At 40.4% G+C, this 27,153-nt stretch overlaps 1 protein-coding gene across 1 annotated transcript; it reads right to left on the bottom strand.

The window, feature by feature from the left end:
- Window positions 1-6,255: 6,255 nt before the first annotated feature.
- LOC139388334 (T-box transcription factor TBX5-A-like) lies at window positions 6,256-25,825 on the bottom strand. Its single transcript, XM_071134945.1, has 9 exons — window positions 25,446-25,825; window positions 24,273-24,445; window positions 23,846-23,940; window positions 21,830-21,949; window positions 20,245-20,392; window positions 14,949-15,101; window positions 10,774-10,865; window positions 8,724-8,956; window positions 6,256-8,552 (listed from the first exon to the last, which is right to left on the bottom strand). The coding sequence occupies exons 2-9, from the start codon at window positions 24,414-24,416 to the stop codon at window positions 7,963-7,965; spliced, it is 1,575 nt and encodes a 524-aa protein (XP_070991046.1). The 5' UTR covers window positions 24,417-24,445; window positions 25,446-25,825; the 3' UTR covers window positions 6,256-7,962.
- Window positions 25,826-27,153: the final 1,328 nt, after the last annotated feature.

Here is a 27,153-nt window from a genome sequence, read left to right as displayed (position 1 = left end):
TCACAAAAACATCTGTCAAGTCTTAACGGTTTGAGCTACAAATGAACATGACCCCACCATCAAAAGCTGAGACTCTCACAAACACGAATGGGTTCTCCGTTTGCTCTATGATTCCCACAAGACTTGTCTAAAGGGTCCTAAAATTCTAAATCAAATAGCTAAATGATCCATGGTACAGTATGACCATGTTAAAACAATTCCCAAGGCTTAGATGCTTAGGTAGGCTTTTATACTAGTACCTGTATAGGGGTTGAAAATGACAGATTTGGGCACTGATAAATGCCTAAATTGGCTGTAAAGTGGCTGTAAAGTAACATGCTATACATGACGTCAGAGCTCTGTCTCTGCGCTTCACAGTTCTATGGGTTTTGACTGATGGACATTCTGAACCTGAGCACCCATCCCTCCCACTAATTGGGCAACTTTAGCAAATATTGATGAGATATTTGAGACGTTGAGGATTACAATAAATCCGGCTTTGATGTCTGTCACACAATCAAGCCAAACACCCATATGTGCACTTCACATTTATATATAATAAAACTAATGTCATAGACAGTGTCAATGTTTACAATCACTATGTTTGAGGTACAGTTAGTTACAAGATGACATGTCGTCATACCCTGAGTTGTTCTGAACAGAATGAGCCTATGTTTGTCTATTGTGAAGAAATTTCACTGCGGCACACACACCTGACTCCTTTCTATGTGAACCAAAATGATGGTCTGTTTCCCTGAAATGCATTGTGAAAGCCTAACAGTGTAATATCATATTTTAGAACGTAGCTAGTCATGTTGGCAATATAACAGACTTTCAAATGATGCCCACCTGACCCAGATTGTGACTTAAAATGGACAGTGTTTGGATTGCATAGTTAGTCCTCCCACTCAAACCCTTGTAATTCTTTTGTCTTGTGTTGCACCTAACCCACATTTTCCAATATTGTTATCATGTGACAGAATGTATCCAGAATATTTTCAGATTTCATTATGAACAAATGCGGCAAAAAGTACAGTAAATGTAAAATACACATAAAATCAACCGTGTAATGTTTGGATTCAGTCTTGTGTCAGGTGAAATGTTGTCCTTACCTTTGGACTAATAATTTTCACATAATCTCCAAACTGTTCCTTTTCGATTTCTAGCATTGTTATGCATATGCTTTTCATATTTCTTCTGTAAGAAACTTTTCAATTTAAACCTATTCATATAGGCCAATTCCCATGAGTGTAAAGGGTTAAATACAGTCATGTTCAGATTCCCATAATATGGTCTTTCTATTAATAGGAATTTTAGTGATAACAACACATTTTCCAACATAGATATAAAAGTAGAATAGAATTCACTTCACCTTCTTCTTTTTCTAACCATTCCCGCTACTGTATTCCCCTACATTCTATATTCTGTCAGTACTGTATTGCAATGTGTTAGTGTTCAGATTCTGCCATGTACTGGAGGAAAACACCCTGACAGGAGTTTAATTGAAAGCTCTACGCTACTGTACGGGCAGGCTTAGCAGCTTTATCCCACTTTCTTAACGCTGTGACACTCTCTGGTTCTCACCCTATCAACACCCCACCTCCCTCCCCGGTCTCCCCCAGAGAAGGACTCTGGCCAGGGCTGGTGCTGAAAGACTGAATGGTTGGAGCTGGAGGGCCTCCGCTCCCATCTCAGCACTGGCTGGCCACAGAGCCAGAGCCCAAGGCCCTGTGCAGATGATGAAGCCCCATCAGGGTGATGCATGTCTCTGTTGATACGCCCGACATCTTTACATGAACCAGAAAACATGTTATCTGATATAGGGCTCTCTCCAGACCCCACTCCCACCCAACATATGCCCTGGGATCCTGCCAAGGAGAGCTCGCAACTCGCCTCTCTCTTACCTGCCTGCTCAGAGTGGAGTAGAATATAATAGAACAGAATGAGGCCTCGCCTTCGTGAAGCCCAGATTCAGGTACAAATAGAGGCACAGAACCTAGGTGTGAGAGTGCTTCTCTCTCTTCACTGGCAGGGAGAGCCCTTTTGATACTGTGGTCAGACAAGGAATAGCTCCCCGTTTCTAAAAATCATAATCTCCCTCATTTTTTCCCCAGTAGGAATGCTCTTGTGCTCCTCTGCTTTGTCACGTGGAGCACTCCAACTATGATTTTGGTTTCACATTATGGTGCAGACACAATTATCCAAAGAACTTACAGGACTAATTAGGCTTAGGTGCCTCGCTCAAGGGCACATCAACAGATTTTTTTGCCTAGTTGGCTCTGGGGTTTGAACCAGTGACTTTTCATTTACTGGCCCAATGCTCTTAACCACAATGCTACCTGCTGCCTTGGCTGAGGCAGTGACTCATCATGACTCTATGTGAACTCTGCTTTTTTAACCTGTCTGCTGGTTCGCCAGTGTTGTGGGTTTCTCTACTGTACTGCATTTCTCTAATTCTACGACCAATACCAGTATAATTACCTGAGCGTATTGAAGAGACGCTAAGCCTGAGCAACCAGTGGGCATTGTTTTCTCTTTCATTTTCTTTATACTTTCGCTCCCTTATCTCCAAACCTATATGTTTATCATCTAAGTAAACCAGCTGCGTTCCTGTGTGAGGATACATGAATCATTCAGTCTTTCAGTTCATTAGACATTCATTCCTTCTCCCGCCAACGTATCTCTCTCCTTTCAACCACTGACCTATGATAACTGAACCAGTGGCCAAAGGTTCTGGTTCCCCCTTTGAAGCTGACCTCCTTTAAATGTTTAAAAAACCTCTTGCATCATCCTCTCTGGCTTGGGCCCGCCCACTCGTGCATGTTTGGGTGAATGAGAGGATGATGCGTGGGCCGTGGGGTGGCGGGTGGGCATCCCGATACATCATGTGGATGCAACAGAGTGGAGGCCAGGGGCTGCGGGGTTAATGACTCTGTGTTGCAGTGGGACGCGCTGAGGCTCTCAGGGAGGATAAGGCTGGCTGTGTAGGGGCAGGTAGTGAGCAGGGGTCACATCACTCACATCAAAGGAGGCCAGGGTCAGGGTGGTTGGCCATTGGACTGCCCTCAGGGAGACAGGGAGGAAGGAGAAAGAAAGAGGGGAGAGGTATATGAGAGATGGGGGGGCAGAGAAAGAGAGAGTGAGGGTGGAGAGAGACTGAGACAGGGTCAGTGAGAGGGGAGGGATAGAGTGCAGCGTCTATACTTTCCACTTCGTTTGAACATATGAATTAATCTCCCACAGTGGCGGAAAATATCTGCTCTGAGCTCCTGTGGACTGTCAAGGGAAAACACTGTGTGTCTGTCTATCAGTGTCCTGTATGTACACATTCACATTCACAGGAGTTGCACCAATCAATGGAATAACAGGTAGCAGAAAAATTAATTCCAGGCTAAGATAATGGGTCTAGACTGTTTTCGTCACTGAAATTTCAGTTCTCACACTGTCTGCCTGCATGTGTGTGAGTTAAAGAGATCACACATCATCTTGTGATATCCTGTGGTACTGAATGACACATATGTGTGCTGGAATGTGAAATGAACTGTTATATTTCCACTAACCCTCCAAGAAAACCATTTCACATTGATTGATGGAGCTTTACCACTCCCTGCGCTGCATCTCATTCTATATGCGTTGCAACATCAAACTTGTCCATATGCCCATCCACATTATTACAGAAACCGTTAGTTCGTAGCAGAGTGAGTTGATATACAGCGGGGTCCGGAATTATTGGATCCCTTGATAAAGATGAACAAAAAAGACTGTATAAAATAAATAATACAAATAATGAGTTATATTGTATTGTACTTTTTATTTTATTTTTTAATTACACTATTAGTTATTGTCCTGCTGGAAGATTCACTTGCTGCCTTCTGTTACAGCCTTCTGGCAGAGGCAACCAGGTTTTTGGCATAAAACGTCCTGGTACTTGGTAAAGTTCATGATGCCATTTACCTTAACAACAGCCCCAGGAGAAGTGAAAGCTAAATAGCCCCATAACATCAAAGATCCACCACCCTATTTTACAGTAGTGATGAGGTATTTTCTGCATATGCATTGTTCTTTCGAATAGCCAACGCCACCGTTGTTGTGCGTGGCCAAAGAGCTCTATTTTCATGTAATCTGACCATAGCACCGCCTGGAGTTTGTAAACAGCATTGGCACTTGGATTCGAATCGATGTTATGGTAAAATAGAGGACTTTGGCTGCCGCACCAGCGGTGGATTTGTCCTTCGAAAGACCAGTGCTAACGTCCAATCCCTACTGTAAAATATGGTGGTGGATGTCAAGGATATGGAAAGATTCTGTATGGAGGAATGGTCTAAAATGTATGCTCCAATCTCTTTTTGGGGAGGGTGCTGGAGTATTGAAAACAGGGGAAACAATATTTTATTACTTCTTTTAAAAAAGCTCTTTCTCTTAGCAATTCTATTAGTATAAAATTATATATTTACTGATCAAAAATATAAACGCAACATCTAAAGTATTAGTCACATGTTTCATGAGCTGAAATAAAAAATGCCAGAAATGTTGCATACACACAAAAATCTTATTTCTATAAAATTCTGTGCACAAATTTGTTTACATCCCTGTTAGTGAGCATTTCTCCTTTGCCATGATAATCCATCCACCTGACAGGTGTGGCATATCAAAAAGCCGAATAAACCGAATGATCCTTACACAGGTGCACCTTGTGCTGGGGACAATAAAATACCATTCTAAAATTAGCAATTTTGTCACACAACATAATGCCACAGGTGTCTCAAGTTTTGAGGGAGTGTGCAAGCTGTTGCCAGAGAATTGAATGTTAATTTCCCTAACATAAACCGCCTCCAACGTTGTTTTGGAGAATTTGGCAGTACGTCCAACTGGCCTCACAACCACAGACCGTGTGTACCCACGCCAGCCCAGGACCTACACATCGGAATTCTTCAAATGGGGGATTGTCTGAGACCAGCAGCCCAGACAGCTGATGAAACTGTGGATTTGCACAACCGAAGAATTTCTGCACAAACTGTCAGAAACCATCTCAGGGAAGCTCATCTTGCATGCTCGTCTTTCTCACCAGGGTCTTGCAGTTCGGTGTCGTAACTGACAAATGCTCACCTTCGATGCCCGCTGGCACGATGGAAAAGTGTGCTCTTCACGGATTAATCCCAGTTTCAGTTGCACCGGGCAAACAGAGTGTATGGTGTTGTGTGGGCAAGCGGTTTGCTGATGTCAATGTTGTGAACAGAGTGCCCCATGGTGGCGGTGGGGTTATGGTATGGGCAGGGATAAGCTATGGACAATGAACACAATTGCTTTTTATTGATGGCAATTTGAATGCACCAAGGTACCTTATATGAACTGTAACTCAGTAAAATCTTTGAAATTGTTGCATGTTGCATTTATATTTTGGTCAATGTGTGTGTGTGTGTGTGTGTGTGTGTGTGTGTGTGTGTGTGTGTGCGTGTGTGTGTGTATATGTAGGTATATATATAAAGCTCAGAATTTGAATTACTTATTTTATACAGTCTTTTTTCTCTACTCTATCAAGGCATCCAATAATTCTGGACCCAACTGTAGCTTCCCATTAGATCATTTAAAAAATGGTGTGTTATGTTAGGGAGAACACTTCATCATAAATGGTCCCGATCATGAAGTGATTCATATGAGATTCTGAGGACCTTCTAAACTTCATTAAGCTGATCAACAACACGCTCTTCTGTAAAAGAACACAATGTGAGCATCAGGCTGTGGTTGGAAACAGTGATCAAGGAGTGGTCAACTCTGGTCAATATGTCTTCTAAGGTAACCAATCAACTGCACCAAGGGGCAAAACCAGCACAACACATGTAGACAGACAGACAGAAGATTTATGAGGGGCTTCAGAGGGGTTGGCCAGACAGCAGACCTTTAATCCTCAGGATTATCTATTGAATAAAGAGAAACTGGGGACAAGTTTGTATAATTAGTTACTGCTGCCTACATTGGGATGACAAGATTTAACATTTGTTGCAATTAACAAAAATTATGTGGATACAAACAAAGGAGCAAAAAGTCTATGGTCAGAGTTTTTGTCCATTACCCCACACTTTGGTGTATCACATTAGTGTCTCTTATGGTTTTGCATAGCTGTCTGTATCTATGTAGAGTTGTAGTCAAACATCTTATCTCTGTACAGAGTCCTATAGATCCCAAATGATGAATTCAATGTTTCATGTTTAAGTAGTTTTGTTAGGTGTCACAACAGTAAGCGTCATCAAAATAAAAGACAGGTCAAATCATAAAATACAGAATCCTCTTTTAAATTTATTGCAAGCATTCCGTATTCTATATACACCTGTGTTTATTTACACCACAGTAATTAATCTCTGTCTTTCTTAGACTTTTGACAACTGTAAATGAATGTCCTGATTTCTAAAGCAGGATGATTAAAAAATAAAATACATTTAGCCTAAATGACAAAGTAACAAAAAGAACGGGACCGACTAACACATTTCGTTGTCGATACAACAGGAACAAGTTGATTTACAATACAGGAAAAAAATAAATACTATCGACAAGTAACGTTCTATCAACTACTAGCATTTTAAAAATAAGTCTTTGTCCATACATAAAAACTGACCTTTAACATATAACATGACTTCCATATGTTGGCAGAAATTACGTGTATTTTGACTGTCTTGTATAATCTCTGAAGTGACCATGATTTCATATTATCATTATTTGTCTATATCAATCTTTGCCTCTGGTTCTTTGCATTCTACATTGTTAAAGGCGTCACACACCAGACATATCTTTGTTTGCTCTAGTTGAGTTCATGACTGTAGTCGTGGGAGAAGTGCCAATTGTAGGAGCATAAATGAAAATATTGAGAAACAACACACATTTACTGGGTACAACATAGACTAATAAAAATGGTGTTTTCAATTACCCAAATAAAAATATGCAATCAACTTTTCACCGGTTCTAGCTTATATCTCTTATAAGGGCAGTGTCTGAATGAGAACCACTATGTCAGAAGGTTTCTTGTGTCTTAGCTTTCGTTGCAGGTACATTTTTTCACACACCTTCCCCAGACAAACGGTAAATCACATCCAAATATTTCCAGGTCAAAGTGTGTGTTGTACATGCCAGAGTTAGAGAGGATATCAATACACACTTCCTCTACAGAACACACTGTCAGCTTATTGACCTGTCAACTGCCTATGACCTCACCGTTATGTCGACCCGTATCCATGGATATGGTGGTCATGTATTCAAGTTTAATGCCGAGCAATACAATGTCTTTCATGTAAGTATCGAATGTTTTCTGCCCTTTGTCATTTTGATTGACGAATCTGGCCAGCAACTCACCGAGTATGTTTTCAAAATAGCCACAGAATAAGAATCACATCTTCTGAATTTCTGTAGAATGCTTTTTAGAAAGTAAGCGTTTCACTACAAAAGCCCCAAACAGAATGAAAACACAAAATCTAAAGCATGTAAAGGTCGACAGGGTAAAGGTCGACAGGGTAAAGGTCGACAGGGTAAAGGTCAACAAGATTTCAACTTGAAGCAGAAAAAAGAAGAAAACATAACCTTCAAGCACCAAGATGTATAATACACTGTCAAAACAGGACATTTTAAACATGGGAGTCTCTTGATAAAGTCACTTCTGTCCCTCCTTTAAAAGCATTGGCTTTTAAACTCGTATTTAGTTGTCCTAACAAGACTCCTAAAAACTCTATGGTTAATGCTTGTCTCCACCTTGTTTTGATCATCCTCATGATGTTTGCCCATAGGCGCAGTAACTGCAAAGACATTCCCACTTCCTCTGAGTCCAATGTCCAATGTCCAATTGCTTGAGGCATTCATGGGTCACCCACTAATCTCACGAGACTGCACCGCCATACTGTATATAGCTTAAAAAATATAAATATAGATGTATCTAAAGTCCCACCTTCTCACTGTCCTTTTTTCTATAACTTCTTCATCGTTCCTATGAAGAAATCCCTTTTAGCTGCTCTCATTCCACTCTGGCATGATGCTGGCGCTGTGCACCGCGTGGTACTGATGAGGCGACAGAGTGCGCGGGATCCCGTGTGAGTACAGGTACTCGCTGCCTTGGAGACCTGCAGTGGGTGACTGCATGCCTGCCCCGGGGCTGCACTGGCGGCCAAGAGTCTGATGGGCCATGGGGCCCTGGTACATGGCGTGGTGGGCGTCACCCAGCTGCGGAGAGGCGTGGCCTGCCACCCCACTCAGTCTGGACACCAGGGGCCCTGAGGTGAAGTGGGCAGAGAAGTGCTGGTAGGGCAGCCGCTCCATTGGCTGCATGGTGGTGACGGAGCAGCTGCCGTAGGGCGAGACGCCGGCCCAGGTGTTGCAGCTGATGTCCTCCAGGCTGGGGACAGGCTCGGCCCCCTGGGAGGCGCTAGCGTACATACAGGCCTGCCTCTGGCTGGACTCGGTCCTGTAGGGCCCCCCGGGCAGACCCAGGCCCTGTGGGTAGCTGACGGGACGGTAGTAATGGTCGTCCTCGCTGGAGGAACTCTCCAGGTAAGCCTTCTTGTAGGTGTGCTCTCCTGAGTGACAGTCATCCTCCACTATGGACCGACAGGAAACAGTTACAGTTACAGTATGTATACATACTGTAGACTCCTATCAGCTGAACAAAACATTGTACATATTTTTACTTTAGTAATCAACTATGCTTCCCTTTTTTCATGCTTCCTAACAATCAATCCCATCTCATATATCATGATAGCCTGGCCCACCTTTTCTCTTGATGCAGTGGTAGTCCTGGCTGTGCTCGTGTGGGAGAGGGTAGGAGCCAGACTGGGGCAGGAGATCCTGTGAGGTGCTGGTGGCCCCGTTCTCACACTGGGTGTACTGGGAGGCCAGGCCACTGGGGTTGGCAATACCCTGCACCTCCCCACTGAACGGACTCTGGCTGGTGCCCACCCTCTGGCGCACCGTACTGCGAGGGACCACCGGGTACTCCTTAGTGCTGCAGACATACATACAGAGACAGGGTTAGGAAATGATGATAACATTTACTGTACTGTATGCTTCTTCAACTAATATTACCACCACTAATACTACTACTACTACTATCATTGCCATTAGTATTTAATCATCACCTAAGTATCCTAGATCAATAATCCTAATTATCCTCGTCATAGTATTTGTTCATTTATTTGCATTCATAATGCATTTTCACATGCAAAAGAAGAAGATAAATATATTACTTGACAGCCTGGTATCAATTTGAGGACTGCGTCTGACCTCAGTCATTAACCATGGCTGACTTATATTCACACTCTCTTTCGTCCAATGATCGGACACTATACCCTTCTCAATGCTAACAAACCACACTGACCATCAATGAGACAAACCCACTTAGGATTCACAGAGAGACAATGTTCCAGAGGATCAGTTTCTAGTGGAAAGACAGGGATTTATTCCAGTCACATTAATCTAGAGGATCCATGAATGGACCATTCTTGCCTCTTCTGTTTCTTTGATTTCTTTGACTGTTACCTTTGAACCAGTGACCTGGTTTTGCAATAAGCTCTCCCTTGGAAATACTAACCAAGACCAGACGTGCTGAGCTTACTGTACTTGGCAAGACAGGACAGTGGCACTTAGGAGTGATAGTCTGGTTTGGCCTTTGGCCAATTAAAATCAATTTACAAATGTCTATAAAAAAATAACTATTCCACTTACGTATTATCTTGTGACATGAACCAACTTAATCAATGTCTGACTTAGATAATCCAAAATAAAATTTGCAATATCAATTTGTTAAAAAAGTCCTGCTGGCTTACTAGAGAGAATGTTCTGTTCTCCCATTCAAAAATTCATGGGAGACAAAGTTTCACTGCAGCATTGGAAAACAAGGCTCCTTTCCCATGTTTCACTGATTTTGGAATGCTCTGTTTGAAAGGCCATGCAACATCTTAATTGGCGACCTAGGCAAGTCTCAAACCAGATTTCCTCCTTTTAAAATGTGTGGACGCATGCGTAAAGCACTCATCTGGAATTAATAAAGGGGAGGGGCATGTGGTTGATGCCGCTGCTGGACCAGCCATATCATCAATGCACAGATGACTGGTAGGAATATCGGGTAAAGATGGATTTCACTGGTTCAGAAGGCCCTGCCAGATAAGCCATAAAAGCCCTGGGACATAGAGACTGGCCTCTGCTCAAGAACTACACTAAAATCACAGCTGGGGAGAGAGGAGCAGGGGGCGGTGGGGCTCACTGAAAATAACACTCATATCTGGTTTGCATTTCACTGACTGAAGGATTACAACGGTGCTTGTGAAGTGACACTGATGACAATGTTAGTAATCCTTATCTACTGTAATATTGGTTACATTGTCTAATGTCTGTTTCCAGTTTATCATCTTACAGTATAGTGTGCTAAACAACTGCTAATGATGGTAATTTTGGATTATTTCTAGTAGGCTGAGATAGAAAAGATAGGCAACTGAACCAAAGCTTGGCCATTGGCTATGCGTCTGTTTGAGACTGTGATAGGTTTCTACAGATGTAGGTTCTTCATTTGACCAGTATTGTCATAGAAAGAGAATCGTGCAGCAAGAGGATTTGAACGTTTAGTCCATAAAGTTGCTTGATCGGTGGTTGGGCTATTAGCTGGACAAAATAGGCTATATGACAAGTGCAATACTGTTAATATAACTGTGTTAGTGCAGGTTTTCAGTGAATTTAAGTAAATCACAAAGCTCATATGCATTTCCTGTGGTGCAGGAAACTTTTCAACAACAAAAGTGTGATCAAATTAAGATCCTAGTTCTGTACCTTTGCATTCTGGACATCCGATGGAGCTCCATGTCATCACTCCCACGGAAGCCTTTTGCAAATGGGTTGTTCTCTATCTTCAACTGGGTTATCTGTAAAACAGCATGCAGATTTGTAAGTTGTTACACCATTCAACCGTCAGTTACAACAATATGTAAAAAGATAACTTAATATCACAATGCTATACTTGTGTTTCCTTTCCTCTATATTCTGTGAGGACTTATTGTGTCCTTTGAGGCCTATAGCAGGATATGTTCACTTAAAACTAGCGTGTTTACCCTCCCATGTGGAACATTAGCCTCATGATGCTTTTGGGATGAGACACTTTCCATAGGTCCACATGCGCTGTGGTCAGTCTCGTGACAAACTGAACCTGTCAAATAAGCACCTGGGGAGAAACCTCACAAAACCTGTGGTTTGAAGTCTGCTATTTAACAGTGTTGGGGAAGCTACTCTGGAAATCTAGTTTACCAAGCTACCAATTACTTCACATTGGAAGAAGTTAAACTACACTAAAGCTACCCTCTAGAAAATACAGTTAACTTAACTAAAGTTACTTTGAAAAAGTAGTTCACTACATCCAAACTACATGGTGAAAAAAATCTGAAATGCCATATAAGACAAATTGCAAGAACCAGTCACATTGCGGTCATATGTTCACAAAATTTGTAATTTACCCTATTAAACACAAAACAATGTTTCAAGTGATAATTAGACAGGTCTGATGGCAAAAAAGAATGCAGTATTGCCTACTTCACCCATATATATATATTTTTTAAACAAACTAGCCTGTAGTTCCGGTAGTTAGCTACATGGCAAAGAAGTAATTAACTTCTGAAAACGCTACCTAGATTTGAATTTAGTTAAACCACCACCAATTAACACAAAATGTAGTTAAATTACTAGTTGAACTACATGTAGTTCACTACTCCTCAACACTGCTATTTAAAGTACTTGGATGATAGGCCTACTGTACTACTTGGTTGATGTGCTCCTGTTTTGGTATTACCATTTAGATGAATTGACCATGTGCTCAGTGTAAGCACACAATCTTATCCCGAAAAACAACATTCATTCATTAATTCTAAATATGAACACTTTCTATCATAAAAGTATAGCTGGACCACACAACTCTATAAATATTCGAGTGGATCAGGCTACAGCTCTAAAGTTGACGCCAAAAATGTAATTTTCCATGGACTGTCCCCATAGGAAAGCCCTTTAAGGGTTCCAAGTAGAACACTTCCGTGTTCCATGTATAACCCCCTGTGGAAAGGGTTCTACCTGGAACCCAAAAGGTTTCTACGAACGGTTATCATAAGGGGACAGCCGAAGAACCATTTTAGGTTCTAGATTGCACCTTTTTTTCTAAGTGTAGTAACGACTCCGAGGTTAAACAGAATGCAGGGATCACCCTCTCGCAATGGCCACTGTTTCTGGCAGTTAGGCCCTAATTAGTTGGCGGGTCGAGTGCTTACCGCCTCACAACAAGAATGGATTTTTGTCCACGCACTGGCTCTCACTTTCTACGAAACCTTGAACATCTCTTGTTGAGAAAAAAACACGTTTTTAGCTTCTCGTTAATGTATGGTGCGTTTTGGCACCATGTAGATTTTCATTGAGAAGCAAATGTAGAAAATAAAGTGTGGACAATAAAGAAGTTAAAGGAATTCAATCTTTAAAAAAAAAAATGAATCGTTTTCCAACAACATAATGATTCTCAATGTTAGTTATCTATTTAAAAAATAACAACTTTTGTAAATAACTGTTGGTGGTACAAAATGTTTGCAAAAATAACTTGTAACACACCCTCAACAAAATAGCATATCCAAACGCCGAAGTAATCGCTTAGGCCTGCCATGCATATTTAATTGCAAGCCTAATATGCAGGATAATTCAGGTGAAATATTACATTAGGCGGGCAAGGATAGCATAGTAAATGTTAATGTTAATGAAACGAAACCTAATTCACTAATGAAACTTTGATGAAAAGTTTATATTACTGAGCGTCAATCAGGTTGCATCACTTATCACTTGGACGAATTCCCACCAGACTATACAAATATAAGACTATTTCCAAACGTATATTATAAATATTGAATAGTGTGCTGTTGGTTGTATCAAAGAAAGCGCCCTGAATTAACACTGATAGTATGAAAGAATTAGACAAGCCTGGGGTAACAGAGTTTCCTAACAATTCTGGAAACATTTATAGGCTTATACACCCCGTTAAATACAAAGCAAGTTGTTACCAACTCGTTAGATATACTTGTCTTTACCACAGATAGCAACCATGACAAACATTCATTCATAATACAGTAGGATACTGCATTTGTTTATATCATGCATTGCATGTGATATTTGGCTATGGTATTTACTATAATGCAATTATAATTCGTTAGAGGCAGTCAATTAGCTGGTACAATTATACGTTCAGATTCAACATGCCTAGGACCAAAGCTTTTCTGTAGCCTATTTGCCTATTGATTTGAGAACAGAAGATGTGAAAACGCGAGTTGTTTTCAAAATAGCTTACTAAGAAGGAAATTGCTATATTTGTTCAATTCAAGCCTATAGTATGGTCAAGTTTGACCGTTTTGACGGCAGATGGCTGCGTCTGCTCATGCATGGCATGATTACTTTCTCTAGTTTAATTGGCAGATGTAACCTTCTTGGATTATGTATTTGATGAAAAAGTTACGGTAATCAGACATCTATCTGGAAGTCTGGCAGGCTCTGGTAATAATAATTAGCCCATGTTGTATTCTCAGGTCCCCTCAATAAACTCCCTGAATATAATGAATGGTTTCTCCAGAGTTTCAGTCATTTGAATTTCCTGTTTCTCAGAGTCTTTGGGAATTCGGATTGGCTCAGGACACATTAAGGGTCCTCGCCCCCTTGCATATTCCCTCTGTTCCACACTAAAATCTGACTCCGACATAGTTAAAAACGGATGTTAAACAGACGCAGAAACGATAGGACAGCACTCCTAAGATTATGAGTCGTCAGAACTTGAGAAAAACGAATTCTTTAATATTATTTCGATGTCTTCTATAAACGCTCCAAATCGCAATCAAAATAAAGCGCATTCAACAAGTGGATGTAAATGTTTTCAAGTTCATATAGAAAAATATCACAATAAATATATGTATGCCTAGATATGGTAGTGTACATGAAAGAAAATATACTCATGTTTTAATCTAGAATTTACATATTTAAGTATAACTAAAATTGTAATACTTGCAAGCTCGAGTCCATGCGTAATAGTCTATGTGCCTGTGAATTATCACATTTCAATAAGAAACAAAAATAAATGCATACATTAATTAATTGTTTATGATTAAAATAATCACAATATGGACTATTTCGATATTTACTGCAGCTTCAGTATCCTATGGAGCACATTGGTGACAATAAAACAATCTGTTGCTTTATTTCTTACAGGATATAGGCTACTACATTTTCTCTAGTAATATACAATAGCCTATCAATAAAGCGCAAACATAATAAAGAACATACACTCACAGGCCAGTAATACAACTTTCAAAATGTATGAGGAGTACCTGTAATTCGTATCGTTGAGTTTAAAGTTTAATGAAACAGAACCAGTCACTGAAATGACCAAAAGTCTCTTGAGGTCGTGCCTTATCCAATATTTTGGACATTCGGTTTCCCCGGACCATAGGACAGCTTACTCAATTCTGCCAATGACTGAATATGATATCGGTGATTATCAGACGTGGGTCTTATGTTCTGCCACTGCTCATGGGGACATATAATTACATCGGACTCCATTTCTTGCGAAAGGATACACCCTATCCGTTTTATTATTCAAGCTTTGATAATGAGCTCATTCGTCGGCTGTATGTTTTACCGTCAGGTCTTTAGCAGCAATAAAGCCTACAGCATGAGCAACTTTCTGATGCTAATGAACTGTTTTCGATTATTCCATGAATTTTTTTCCTATGTGTTGTGACGTTTTGTGTCACTTTCAATTGACAAGGCGATGCAAAAAGGCGTTTTTTTCTCTATGCTTATAAGTCAAAAAGTTTGTATTAGTTATAAACTCTGTGTAATTAATTACTAATCTATGATACACTGACAAATTCACAACAATTTAGGCTATTCACGCGTACAATACAATGACTTAAATATGTCCAAAATCGAAGACTTACCTTATGGTTCTGGTAGGACGTAACCGCAATGAAGGCAGTCTCTGGGAAGACGTGGGTACAAAACGCCGTGTTCTTGGAGCCAAAGCCGTTATTTTCATCCGCTTTCACGATGTGAATCCTGGGTTGGTATTTATGCATGGAGTTCAGGATAATCTGAAGAGAGAAATGTATGCCTATTTGTATTTTGACAATTTCTGTTTTCTCCTGACAAATAGGACACATAAGCTTACCAAAACACAAAGTCTGATATTATCAAAATCACATTCAGATAAATCTAAACCAGTGTTTTTTTTGTTGAGTTTGCCCTAGTACTACACAACTGATTCTACAAATCAACTCATCAACAAACCTTTGATTAGTGGAATCAATCTGGTGTGTAGTGCCGGGGCAAATGTGTAGCCATTTGGGTCCCCAGCACCAAGAAACATAGTTCTAAACCCATTCAGAAAATTCAGATCAACTCAAAATACTATTGCTAGTGCTTTGAATAAAACATACAAATATACTGAACAAAAATATAAACTCAATGACTGAGTTACAGTTCATATAAGGAAATCAGCCAATTGAAATACATTCATTAGGCAGTAATCTATGGATTTCACATGACTGGGAATACAGATATGCATCTGTTGGTCACAGATACCTTAAAAAACAAGGTAGGTGTGTGGATCAGAAAACTAGACAGTACTGTATCTGCCTTATGCAGCGTGACACATCTCCTTCTCATAGAGTTGATCAGGCTATTGATTGTGGCCTGTGGAATGTTGTCCCACTCCTCTTCAACAGCTGTGCGAAGTTGATGGATATTTGGTGTGAACTGGAGCACGCTGATGTACACGTTAATCCAGAGCATCCCAAACATGCTCGATGGGTGACATGTCTGGTGAGGATGCAGACCTTGGAAGAATTGGGACATTTTCAGCGTCCAGGAATTGTGTACAGATCCTTGCGATATGGGGATGTGCATTATCATACTGAAACATGAGGTGATGGTGGCGGATGAATGGCACAACAATGGGCCTCAGGATCTGATCACGTTATCTCTGTGCAGTCAAATTGACATCGATAAAATACAATTGTGTTCATTGTCCATAGCTTATGCCTGCCCATACCATAACCCCACCACCATGGGGCACCCAGTTCACAACGTTGATATCAGCAAACTGCTCGCCCACACGATGCCACACACATGGTATGCGGTTTAATGGCTGTTTGGATGTACTGCCAAATTCTCTAAAATGACGTTGGTGGCGGCTTATGGTAGAGAAATTAACATCAAATTCTCTGGCAAAAGCTCTGGTGGACATTTCTGCAGTCAGCATGCCAATTGCACACACATTTTAGAGTGGACTTTTATTGTCCCCAGCACAAGGTGCACCTGTTTAATGATCATGCTGTTTAAGCAGATTCTTGATTTGCCACAACTATCAGGTGGATAGATTATTTTGGCAAAAGAGAAATGCTCATTAATAGGGATATTAACACATTTGTACACAAATGAGAGAAATAAGCTTTTTATGAATATGGAACATTTCTGGGATCTTTTATTCCAGCTCATGAAACATGAGACCAACACTTTACATGTTGCATTTATATTTTTGTTCAGTGTATATAAAACACACAAAATATTTATTAAAACCAAGAATACTCATATAGCAATTCACTTTACCTTTATTTAACTAGGCAAGTAAGTTAAGAACACATTCTTATTTACAATGACGGCCTACCCTGGCAATTGTGTTCCGCCCTATGGGACTCCCAATCACAGCCGGATGTGATGCAGTCTGGATATGAACCAGCGACTGCAGCAACACCTCTTGCACTAAGATGCAGTGCCTTAGACCGCTGTGCCTTAGACCGCTGTGCCTTAGACCGCTGTGCCTTAGACCGCTGTGCCTTAGACCGCTGTGCTAATCGGGAGCCCAAGATACAGTATATGTACATTTATTTGACCATATAATTTAAAGTACAGTCAAAATCAAAATGTGAGCATAGCTTATATGTAACTCTACAAACACATCACTGAAGGGCATGACAGTAATACATTCAGTAATACATTACAATGCTCTTTACATCCCATGAAAATGCACATATGTCAAAAAAGACGAGTTCCCATTGTAACACGTGAACATCTTCTCTTTCCCTGCATTTGCCCTGACTCCTCCGGTCTAGTAACGCTAAGTGATGACTACTACCATTGGCGACGTTAAGATGCGGTCCACCCAGCTGAACTTGAGCCCTGAACTCTTCTCATGAGGCCATCTCATCCGCAGGCTTTAGTCTAATTGGTCTGACATACTGTGGAGTCATGGGCATCAACCATGAACAATCTAATGATTTTTAATTTCATTAAATCCACTTACATTTGCAGATAACAAAACAGGGTTTTTTTTCTCCATTGCCCCCTCAGGAACCCCCTGCACCCCTGCCTCTGGGCATTCCACCTATTTCTTATCTGTAGGGTTGTTTTAGTACTTTCCTTTCAATTGCCATGCTGCAGAGAAAAGGGAGAGGATGCCCTGACCTCCTAGACTGCTGGGGAATTACAAAGACATGAACTCGGTGGATTCTCACAGCTGATTGAACAGTTCACCCTCAGAATAGAGAGTAAATAGTTATCCACTGTGAATTTTCCAAAAGCACTTTGATAGTAGGTTAGTGTACAATGCATTTGATTGTCTTCGAAACCAAAAAGGGGTGACTGTACTAACAGCCAACACTGGAAATGCATTGTGACTCACATTGATGTTACCCATTAAAAATACAATGGGTCAAAGCTGAAGTATTTTTGAAGTATTTTAAAACACTGAATTAGATAAAAGCTGTGGGAGAAAACAGAATGTATGCTCACATTCACCAATCCCACCACAAAGCCTTCAGAGGAGGTTGGTTAGGGACTTGTAAATAATTTATGAACAACAGCCTATATCACTGCAAATGTCAAAGTTATCTGTCTTACAGATTCACTATGATACAAACCATGGGGATGCTTTGATTTAACACATGCAGATGGCCGCAACCTTGTTTTCTAACTCCTGAAGACATCTATGTGCCATGTGACCTACACCAAGAGTCTTGTGTTCATTTTCTACAGACAACAACATGAACCACAGACAGGGTCGGGGTTCCCTTCGTGTCTGTCAGTCTGTGAACGGGTGACCACAGAGCACAGCAGACCACCCACTAGGCCTCCAGCACACGCCTTGTCTCCCTGCCCATTTGGCCTTGCTCTCTGCATCTCCATTCTCCCCGACTCTGTGTGATAGTATTTAATGATAGTGGGGGATCAGCCTGGGTCCCCAGCGGCTGCCCTCTGCTTTCAAGTTCCTCCACATCAGAGGGCTTTCTGAAGCCTTTGGATTAACAGGCTTTGTACACCATCATCTATTGCTCATCTCACACTGCCATTGGAACATAAACAGTGGGATATCCACACTCCACCCTCCTGGCTAAAACATGTGTGGGGAGGACAGAACGAGTGCACCAGCACCAGCAAATCGGGGGAGAATATGAATAACATTGAGAAATGTTTCTCAAGTTGAGATGGAGATCAAAGCCCTAGCTGAGGCTTGTGATAAAACGTAGGCCATAAACTGAAAATGGGTAATCATATGTTAATATGCATACTATTGGTATTAGATAGAAACTAACGCCTCAATTAGCAACCTAACCCAAATAACTGAGATTATACCATCTATATGATTGAGAGTCAACAAACATCTATCTATATATTGTCAATAAGATGTACTGTAAACTTTAACAATAGCAAAATTAACTGTAAAAATCAAACCAAATATCAGAAATCCCTTCAATAAACTCACATTCACATTCAATTACAAACATACACAGTCATAAAAACATTCATTTCAACCTTCTGAAACCTACAGGAGTCACTGGTTTATCCCAGCATGCTCTCTGGCTGGGGAGGGGAGGCCCTGCTCTGTTCTGCCTAATTACCAAACAATTGTAAAGAATTGTACTGTTTCCTCCTAACTGTCTACAACCTACCTCACTGACATGTTTCAACTCCATGTCTGATGCTAGTAATTATAAATTGTCTCAAAGTTATTTCAACCAGCTGGACAAACAAGCTGATAGAATCGTTTTTTGGCCTAGCACCAGTATTTCATTTATGAATCCTATGGAACTTTCTGAGCACGAAAGAGGGCATGCCAGGAACCACTGCAACCAATTAAAAATGCATTCTGGCCCGAAATTTACAACACTGCTCACAATCCAACTGAACTGAGCTCCAATTTCATTCTACCAGCTGGGATTTGGCAAGGCAACAATCACTATAAATTCTCACACACTGCCAAAGGAGTCATGTGATCAGGCAGAAGATAGATAGTGCTGTGTGTGCTGTAGGTGCTTTGGTCAATGGTTAAAGAGAGTACAATCTGTCATATTGCTGACTTCAAAATCACACGCATTGTGCTGTAGATTTGCAGTGAGCCAATACTTTTACACATGCAAACAATGCAAAATGGTTTCCAATCAACATACTCCCTACTACGGCTATCATCAATGATGGCAAATTGCTGTTAAATCTGTGACCATATGATTATATGCTGACCTTTATAGTGTTATGGTTTGCATCCAGTTTGATATTTGCTTATAGCAGAAAGAATAGGCTCAACCAATTGCAATTCTAATCAGCTTCATACATGTAGAAGCAACAAGCAGGTGACCAATATTGACACATTCCTTCATGCCATAATTCAAGAGATGGATAGAGTAAGTTTATCACTTAACTTTCTAGAATTGTTGTAGTTTTCTCACTTTTTTCTTATTGCCTATTTTGTGCATAATCCACTTCCTTGTTTCAATTTCTTTAACAACCAATATTGTTCTTGTGATTGTCAATTAACAAAATATTAATAATTGCATAGGGCAGTTTGTATGTCCTATAAAGGATATAACTATTGTATCGTAATCAGTCCTATCCTGTATTCTCTGTTTAGGTGTCTAATTTGGACACAATGTCACCCAAACCTGGACCCACATGAACCACATCTCTAGCCCAGAGCACAATTTTTAACATCGAAGAAAATCGATTATGTAAGTGATATTTGTGTTTGCTATATTGTTTCAGACATGGATCACAAAATCTAGGGTCTTGGGAGTTCATAATGAGAGCGTCGTTAAAAGGAAAGAAACGGATGCCATCTGACTTCTAATCTTTACTAATGCATGCAGATGTTGTGTTGATAATTATAAGCCACAGTATTCCTTTACGAAAATCATTATGCGATTTACAGACCAACACATAAATTATGAAGAACCGTAAACATACATGTCCAAAAGGATCCAGGTGGTTGTTTGTCAGTTTCAGCTTCTGGAAAGAGACTAGCTGCCTCATCCAATGCGCCCCAGTCGCAGGAGAGTCCGGGTGAACGTAGAGCCTCCCGGGCATGGCAGGTTCGGCCTTCCCGGTCACAGACCTGAATCACACCACCAAAGTCAGCGTTTAAAAAATACTTTCCCTACTTCCCCATAGTTTCCCACTGCTGTTTATGAAAATGCCTCAGACACAATTCACTTTTAATCAGAAATACAGGTTTAGCCTAATTTGTCGCCAAAGCTTCTTCGAAATAAATTAATTTAAGCTATTTGGTAGTAGGCCTAGGGTTTGTTCCAAAACTGGAGATTTTACCAAGGTTATCCCATTATAGGCCAATAGTTCGTGAAATTGAAGGTTCGACAAATACCTTTAGTTTGTAGTTTTTAATACTGTCCACGTATAGCCTATTTGTGTTTAGCCTACTCTCACCCCAAAGTAATACGAATGGCACATTTTTGGGAAAAAGGCTATTGTGTGACAATAAATGCAAACTGAACACATGTTTTTATATAATATCCTACATTAAGCCTATAGTCTTGTGTCCTATGGCGTGCTATACCTTGACCAACAACAAATAACCTGCAATTTGGCACGGGGGAACATTATTATCTTAGTTGACCAAGAGCGGATTAGTTCCACAACATGCGCTGAACAGGTCATTATCAGCGTTATTTGCATGTGATTATACTCTTTAAAAACTCTCAATAGAAAACCACTGACCCCAAAAAGGCATTGTTGACCAGATGGACATGGCAGATTGTGTTTAAGCTACGTTTCACGGACGGCAAAGAGAATGCCTCAGAGGTGTCAGAAGAGAGCTACACCCTCACCATACGAAACATCAACGCTATATTAAATTCGCATAAAACACAAAAATAGCCTAAGCCTCCATTCCGTAGTCAGCACAACTCCGCAGCACTTTCCAAGGATCCCCCAACTCAATTGCCTTACTCCACCCGAAAGCCATTTCTTCTTCTTCGGATTTGGTAAAATTGTATTTTAAACTACAATAGGCTGCACAGCCTACAGCAAGCAACATGTTTATACATTTGAGACATAAGGAATAGTTTGCTAAAGATTGCCTACTAGGCCTACGAAATGCATGGGAAAATAATTTGAGGCATAAACCGTAGGCCTAACCTTACAAATTCAATAAAACATGTTTTTAGTCCCAAGACTGATTATGAATCTCATTCCATAGCGTGAAGTATTAGGCAATTTATTGACATAAACTGGATACATTCTTATAGGCCTACTGGGATAATTTATTGCACATTGACTACAGTTTCCATATATCGATGTATGCAATAGTAGTAGCCTGAGGGCATAGGCCCATATGCTACTGAACTGCACTGTGCAGCTATTAAAACTCGCAAACAGAAAACGCCTCATTATAGGGTTGTGAAACATCCTGGAGCAGAAAATACGTATCATAATGTGTTCACGTGATCATGTTGCATACAGGTAGTTGTGATACGGTTTTGGAAATAGCCTGGAACGATCCAAGAGGCACTTGTTTTGAAAAAGTCCTACATACCATTTATTATCGGCGAACTTGTAGCGATGGTCGTCCGCAGGCACGACATCCATCAGGAGTATGTATTTTGTTTTAGGGTTCAATCCAGTGACCTTCACTTTGAAGCTGGGAAACATTCTTCTGCAAATGAAGCACGATGAAATAGTTACACAATGCAAGTGCAAATGTCTCCCATGAATAAAGTATGACTGCTATCATTGATTGAAGTGACCATTTGCTTAAGGGAATGTAGGATTATTGACACATTTATGGAATAGTCGATATTGTTCAACTCTACATGATGTCCTGCCTGTCATATAAATTGATTACAGTTCCGAAATCATACTGTTAAAATTAATGAACTTCTACAACCTTGACACAGACCTTGCATAGAAGCCCACAACTTGTTCCAAATTTAGCAAGCTTAAACAAATATACGAATGACCTACACTCCACGTCTTTAGGGGTGGGTGTAAACCCCACTGGTTCAAAATGAATATCAACGTCAGACATATACAACCAAATGAAGCTTAGAACATCAATCAATAAAACAAAATAAAATAAATTGAAACTAAAAGTAGCCAAATATATATTTTGTTCGTTTGGAAGCGACTGCATACTTTTACGCATGCAACAAAAGAAAACAGGCTATTCTGCGAAGGAATGGGCCTATTGTTTCTCGGTTTAAGGAAGCTTATTTTAAATCAAATGCCCCACTAAAACCAGATGCATGTGTGACGCGTGCACATATATTTCCAGATGTGCCAATTTCCACAAGTAAAACGTCAGCAATGGTATAGAAATTGCTAAAGAAAATAAGTCGTACGCTGAAGTGGCGATTTGTTTTACTAATCCTTTATTTAACTAGGCAAGTCAGTGAAGAACAAATTCTTATTTACAATTACGGCCTAGGAACAGTGGGTTTGCCTTGTTCAGGAGCAGAAGGACAGATTTTTACCTTGACAGGGATTCGAGGTATCAACCTTTCCGTTACTGGCCAAAAGCTATAACCACTAGGTTACCTGCCGCGCCGGATGATGGGAAGGAGTAAGGGCTGAGCAGGGATGGTTAATAAAGTCTTAAACCAAAAAGGGGGAATGAATGGACATTATATAAAGACGGCTTTATGCAGCCATGAGAAAAAACATGAACCTAATGCACCTAAGAAGGCTATTGAGACATCACTGAAATGAATAATAAATACCTAAAAGCCACAAGACGATTTGTTAACATGAGCAGAGACCACCGACCATCATGCATATTGAAGTTCACAGGTACAAGAATATCTCAACCATATTCCTTGAGAGTTTCTAAACAGGCCAGTTAGACGGAATTGCTAAACGGATTTACACTCCGCCCCCCTACTTTTTGTCTTGAAAAGTCATTCGACAATGTTTTCAATATGGCAAACGTGACGAACAACTAGGGTAGAATGAAAAGACGTATTCAACTTGGAAAAATACACCTCAAAAATAAAATGGATGGAGAATGTGAGAGAGGATTACAAGAATGGAGGTGATATAACGTGTAATATATGTCACGTGTTGTTTATTTGACTTGTATCTAGCCAAGGGTCTGTCTTAAAATGACTGCCTATATAGATGTATTTATGGCGCTATCTCTTGGCCTATTGAGAAAAGTGAAAGTAGGCCTCCTTCCAGAAACGAATACAGCATTAATTTCACTATCGCATTATTGAATAGTAAAACCTCTCATCTCTGTGCTCATACATCAAACATAACATGGACGGATTCACTTTTTCAGACACAGAGCTGTCTAAATTAGTACCACTAAATGTTGACAATTTTTGTCAACAAATAATTATTCAAACTTAACCTCACATGTATGCCTAAGCGTATGGCATACATGGATAATTCATATAATTAAAGCATACACACATGACATAACTAATTTCAGTAATATATTGGTGTATGTATGTATATATTGACCATGGCAACAATATTTAAATAATTGTATGTTCCTAAAATGTATCTGCATAGCCCATAATGCCCGTTTATGCAGGCGTTGCCCTCTTACCTTCCTGCTTTGGTGATAATCATCTCCGTCCCCACCTCGTGAAACTTCTCCCACAGTTCCCTCTCGTGCAGGTACACTTTTATCCCCTCCATTCCCTTCACAATTAGACAAGTCAAACGAATATCAATATCACTTTTCCTTGCAGTTGACATCATTCTGCAAGCTTAATTAGCCCAATCATTATACAACTAATATATACTTCTCTATGTCATGTAATTCATACCGGGACAATGTTGTAGTGTACTATACATTCCATCATAGTTTAACTAAAACCTATAGATATTAATATCATATTAACCTACTATTCACATGTGACTACTCTGCAGTAATACTATAGATAGGCATATAGGTCTAGAGCAACCTCTAGGCAGTGACTTGAGGCTCTCGACCTGAAGTGCATAGGTTCAAAACAGTTAGTAACGCTGACCTGTTGAATATATGTCGTCTGGGAGGATGGAGATTTGCCCGACGTTCCATGTGGTTTATCTGCTTTACTCTCGGAGTGCAATTCCTTTGACTCTGAACCGCTTGTCGAATTTTGGAGCCCAACGGTTTCATCCTGGTCCGCCATGTCTGGAGCTCCGGAGACCAAGGCCTCAACTGTCAGATCGAAACAAAAGCACATTTTAAGGTCACATTCTCAGTCCTGAATAGACAGACCTATGCGCATAACTTTTTTTCCAATACATTTTTGATGTGACATTAGTCAATTGAAATTCCAGTTCGACTGAAACGACTTGTAGGTCAAAATAAAATACCAATGACATGCTCAACACACGCAGTCTTCATACTTTTAATACATTTCAGCTTGCGACTCTTTCATTGAAGAAAGATTGAGCATGTAATGATTCGCAACTGCTATACGTCTATGGCTTTCATTATAATTGATATAATAACGAAGAAAATAAAGACAGCAATAATTGTAGCAGAAATGATTACAATAAGAAATAAGTATGTTGGCTACTAGTATTAATAAGCATAGCAATGGTGATACATGCTTAGCAAGGACACCACTCATAACGTGTCTAAACTCGATAATGCTGGCTTTGCTAGTAGACTATTTTTTAATACTAGGGAAGTCAGTTAAGAACAAATTCTTATTTACAATGACGGCCTAATGGGGAACAGTGGGTTAACTGCCTTGCTCAGGGGCAGAAGGACAGACTTTTACCTTGTCAGCTCGGGGATTCGATTCAGCAACCTTTCGGTTACTGGCCCAACACTTTAAGCACTAGGCTACCTGCCGGCGTGATGTTTATTGTAGGGAATCTAGACAAATTATTACAAAAACCTTAAATTCGGGACAAAACCTATAGGCTATGTATTCCTTGGATGCTAGATGGCGATGGTAACAACTACCACCACTCCAAATAGTAAGATATATGTATTTGTATAAACAGAGAGCACGACGTATAGTCAAAATGGTCTAATGCACGGCTTCTGTATCCAAACGCGTCCCCAGCTCCTTGCAAAAACAGACGTGATGTTTTCCCCAATACGAGGGCCTAAACTGACATGACCTGCGATAACAATTACCATAATGAACCACTAACCACGATGACACCGGGTAGCCTACTCCGTACAGTAAAAACGGATTTACCTTGTAACCAGAAACGTCACTTTCAATCTTGTGAAGCTATGGAACAGCCGAGGTAGTTACTTCAAAAAATGTTTGCTAAGAGTTTCCACCCAATTCAATGTATAATCCCAATGTGTAGCCAGAAAAGGCTATCCAGTATCTCCATGGATTGTCTCTATCTTCAGATTGACTGCGCCCTAGCGACCAAGACCATTCAAGAGTCTTGCAAAGATGGCTAAAATAACGCGCGCGGTGTTACTTTATTGTACATCTTATAGTCGAGATGTTCGGGAAGCCTTCCCTGGTGATAGCACATAGCAATATAGCAGTGTTCCAGAGGAGCAAGTCCTTCACCAAGCTTCTTTCCTCCCTCCTCTCTCTCTCTCCCTCCCTTCACACACCAACGATCCACAGTAGTACGCGTTACGAAGCGGAAGCGCTGAGTCTGTGACGAGCTAGTTTGGGTTGTCCTCTCTGCCTATCCAGTGCCTGAACAGGAATGGTCACCCTCAAGTATAGTCTTCTTCAGGTCCAGTCTCCCACGTCCCTCAACCCCCTCCAAAACCTCTCATTTGCTGCTAAATCTGCTGGAGATATTTTCCCATTGCGCAAACTCAGTAACGTTTGCAATTGTGATTTTGTTTACAGAAATAACTCGTCACGATTAATTAAGAGACAAACACCGATAAAGGCATGTGTTAGAATACATTCATCATATTTAAAAAAAAAAATGTATACTTACAAATTTAGCCTAGGCTATATGCGTCATGCATCAGAGAACTGAACAAATAAACCTTTGAATATAATTATATGGGCAGATCTGAGAACAATAGTCAACAAAAGCATATAAGAAAATAGGACTGCATGTGCAGTGTAGGCAACAATAAGTAAATTGTAGCCTACAGAAAATATCAATGCAATGTGTGAATGAGCTGCGTCTGACCCTTCATCTCGCCTCGTCAACATTATTTGGAGCATTAAGTGTGGGCCACGGCCGCATAACTTTACAATGAGTGAATAACCATTACAAGATAACACAACACAATTGTATAGGCCATCATTTCCATGACGATATGCCTGCAATGTAAATTGAAGGCCAGATATCGTACATATCTGTATTTACGTGTGAATTCAAAATCACACCACATGGAAGATTCTCCATTGCGCGCAGGGAGGTTGACATACTGAGCTTGGTCGTTGAAGTCTTTGGCAGTCTACTGTATATAGGGAACACAAAATGACTGAATAATCCTCAATTCTAGTATTAAACAGACGTTCTTCTTATGTGGACAACGCAGACATTTCTGTTTTATGGCTTCATGATGGTGGGAATCCTCCACCGTGCACACGACATTAGGTTTGTTTCACCCGAGGCTATTATTCTGATAAAACCACATTTGGCTTTCAGACCATTTCCTATATGATTTAATTCAGTGAGGTGTGACACGTCGAACGGGAAGAACCGTGTGACAGAAACTATACAGAGCTGGTACTAAAGACACCTCACACGGCGTGGTATGACCCCATAGGCTGTTGGTCTATGTTCATTCAGTGGCACGATGTCAATATTTAGACTTCTAAGATGTCAGTTGTTCTTATGCCAATTACCATAACCCCTACCATAACCCCTGTAGCCCACCCTGCCCCACACCACATATGTGACGACTGACCGCTATGACTCATCATCACAAACAGCATTTCTATTCACGTGTCAAAATATTACACATCA

This window comes from Oncorhynchus clarkii, chromosome 29, assembly GCF_045791955.1.
Source record: "Oncorhynchus clarkii lewisi isolate Uvic-CL-2024 chromosome 29, UVic_Ocla_1.0, whole genome shotgun sequence".
NCBI lineage: Eukaryota > Metazoa > Chordata > Actinopteri > Salmoniformes > Salmonidae > Oncorhynchus > Oncorhynchus clarkii.
The sequence above is the reverse complement of the archived record's forward strand: the minus strand, read 5'-3'. Positions and strand labels throughout refer to the sequence as shown.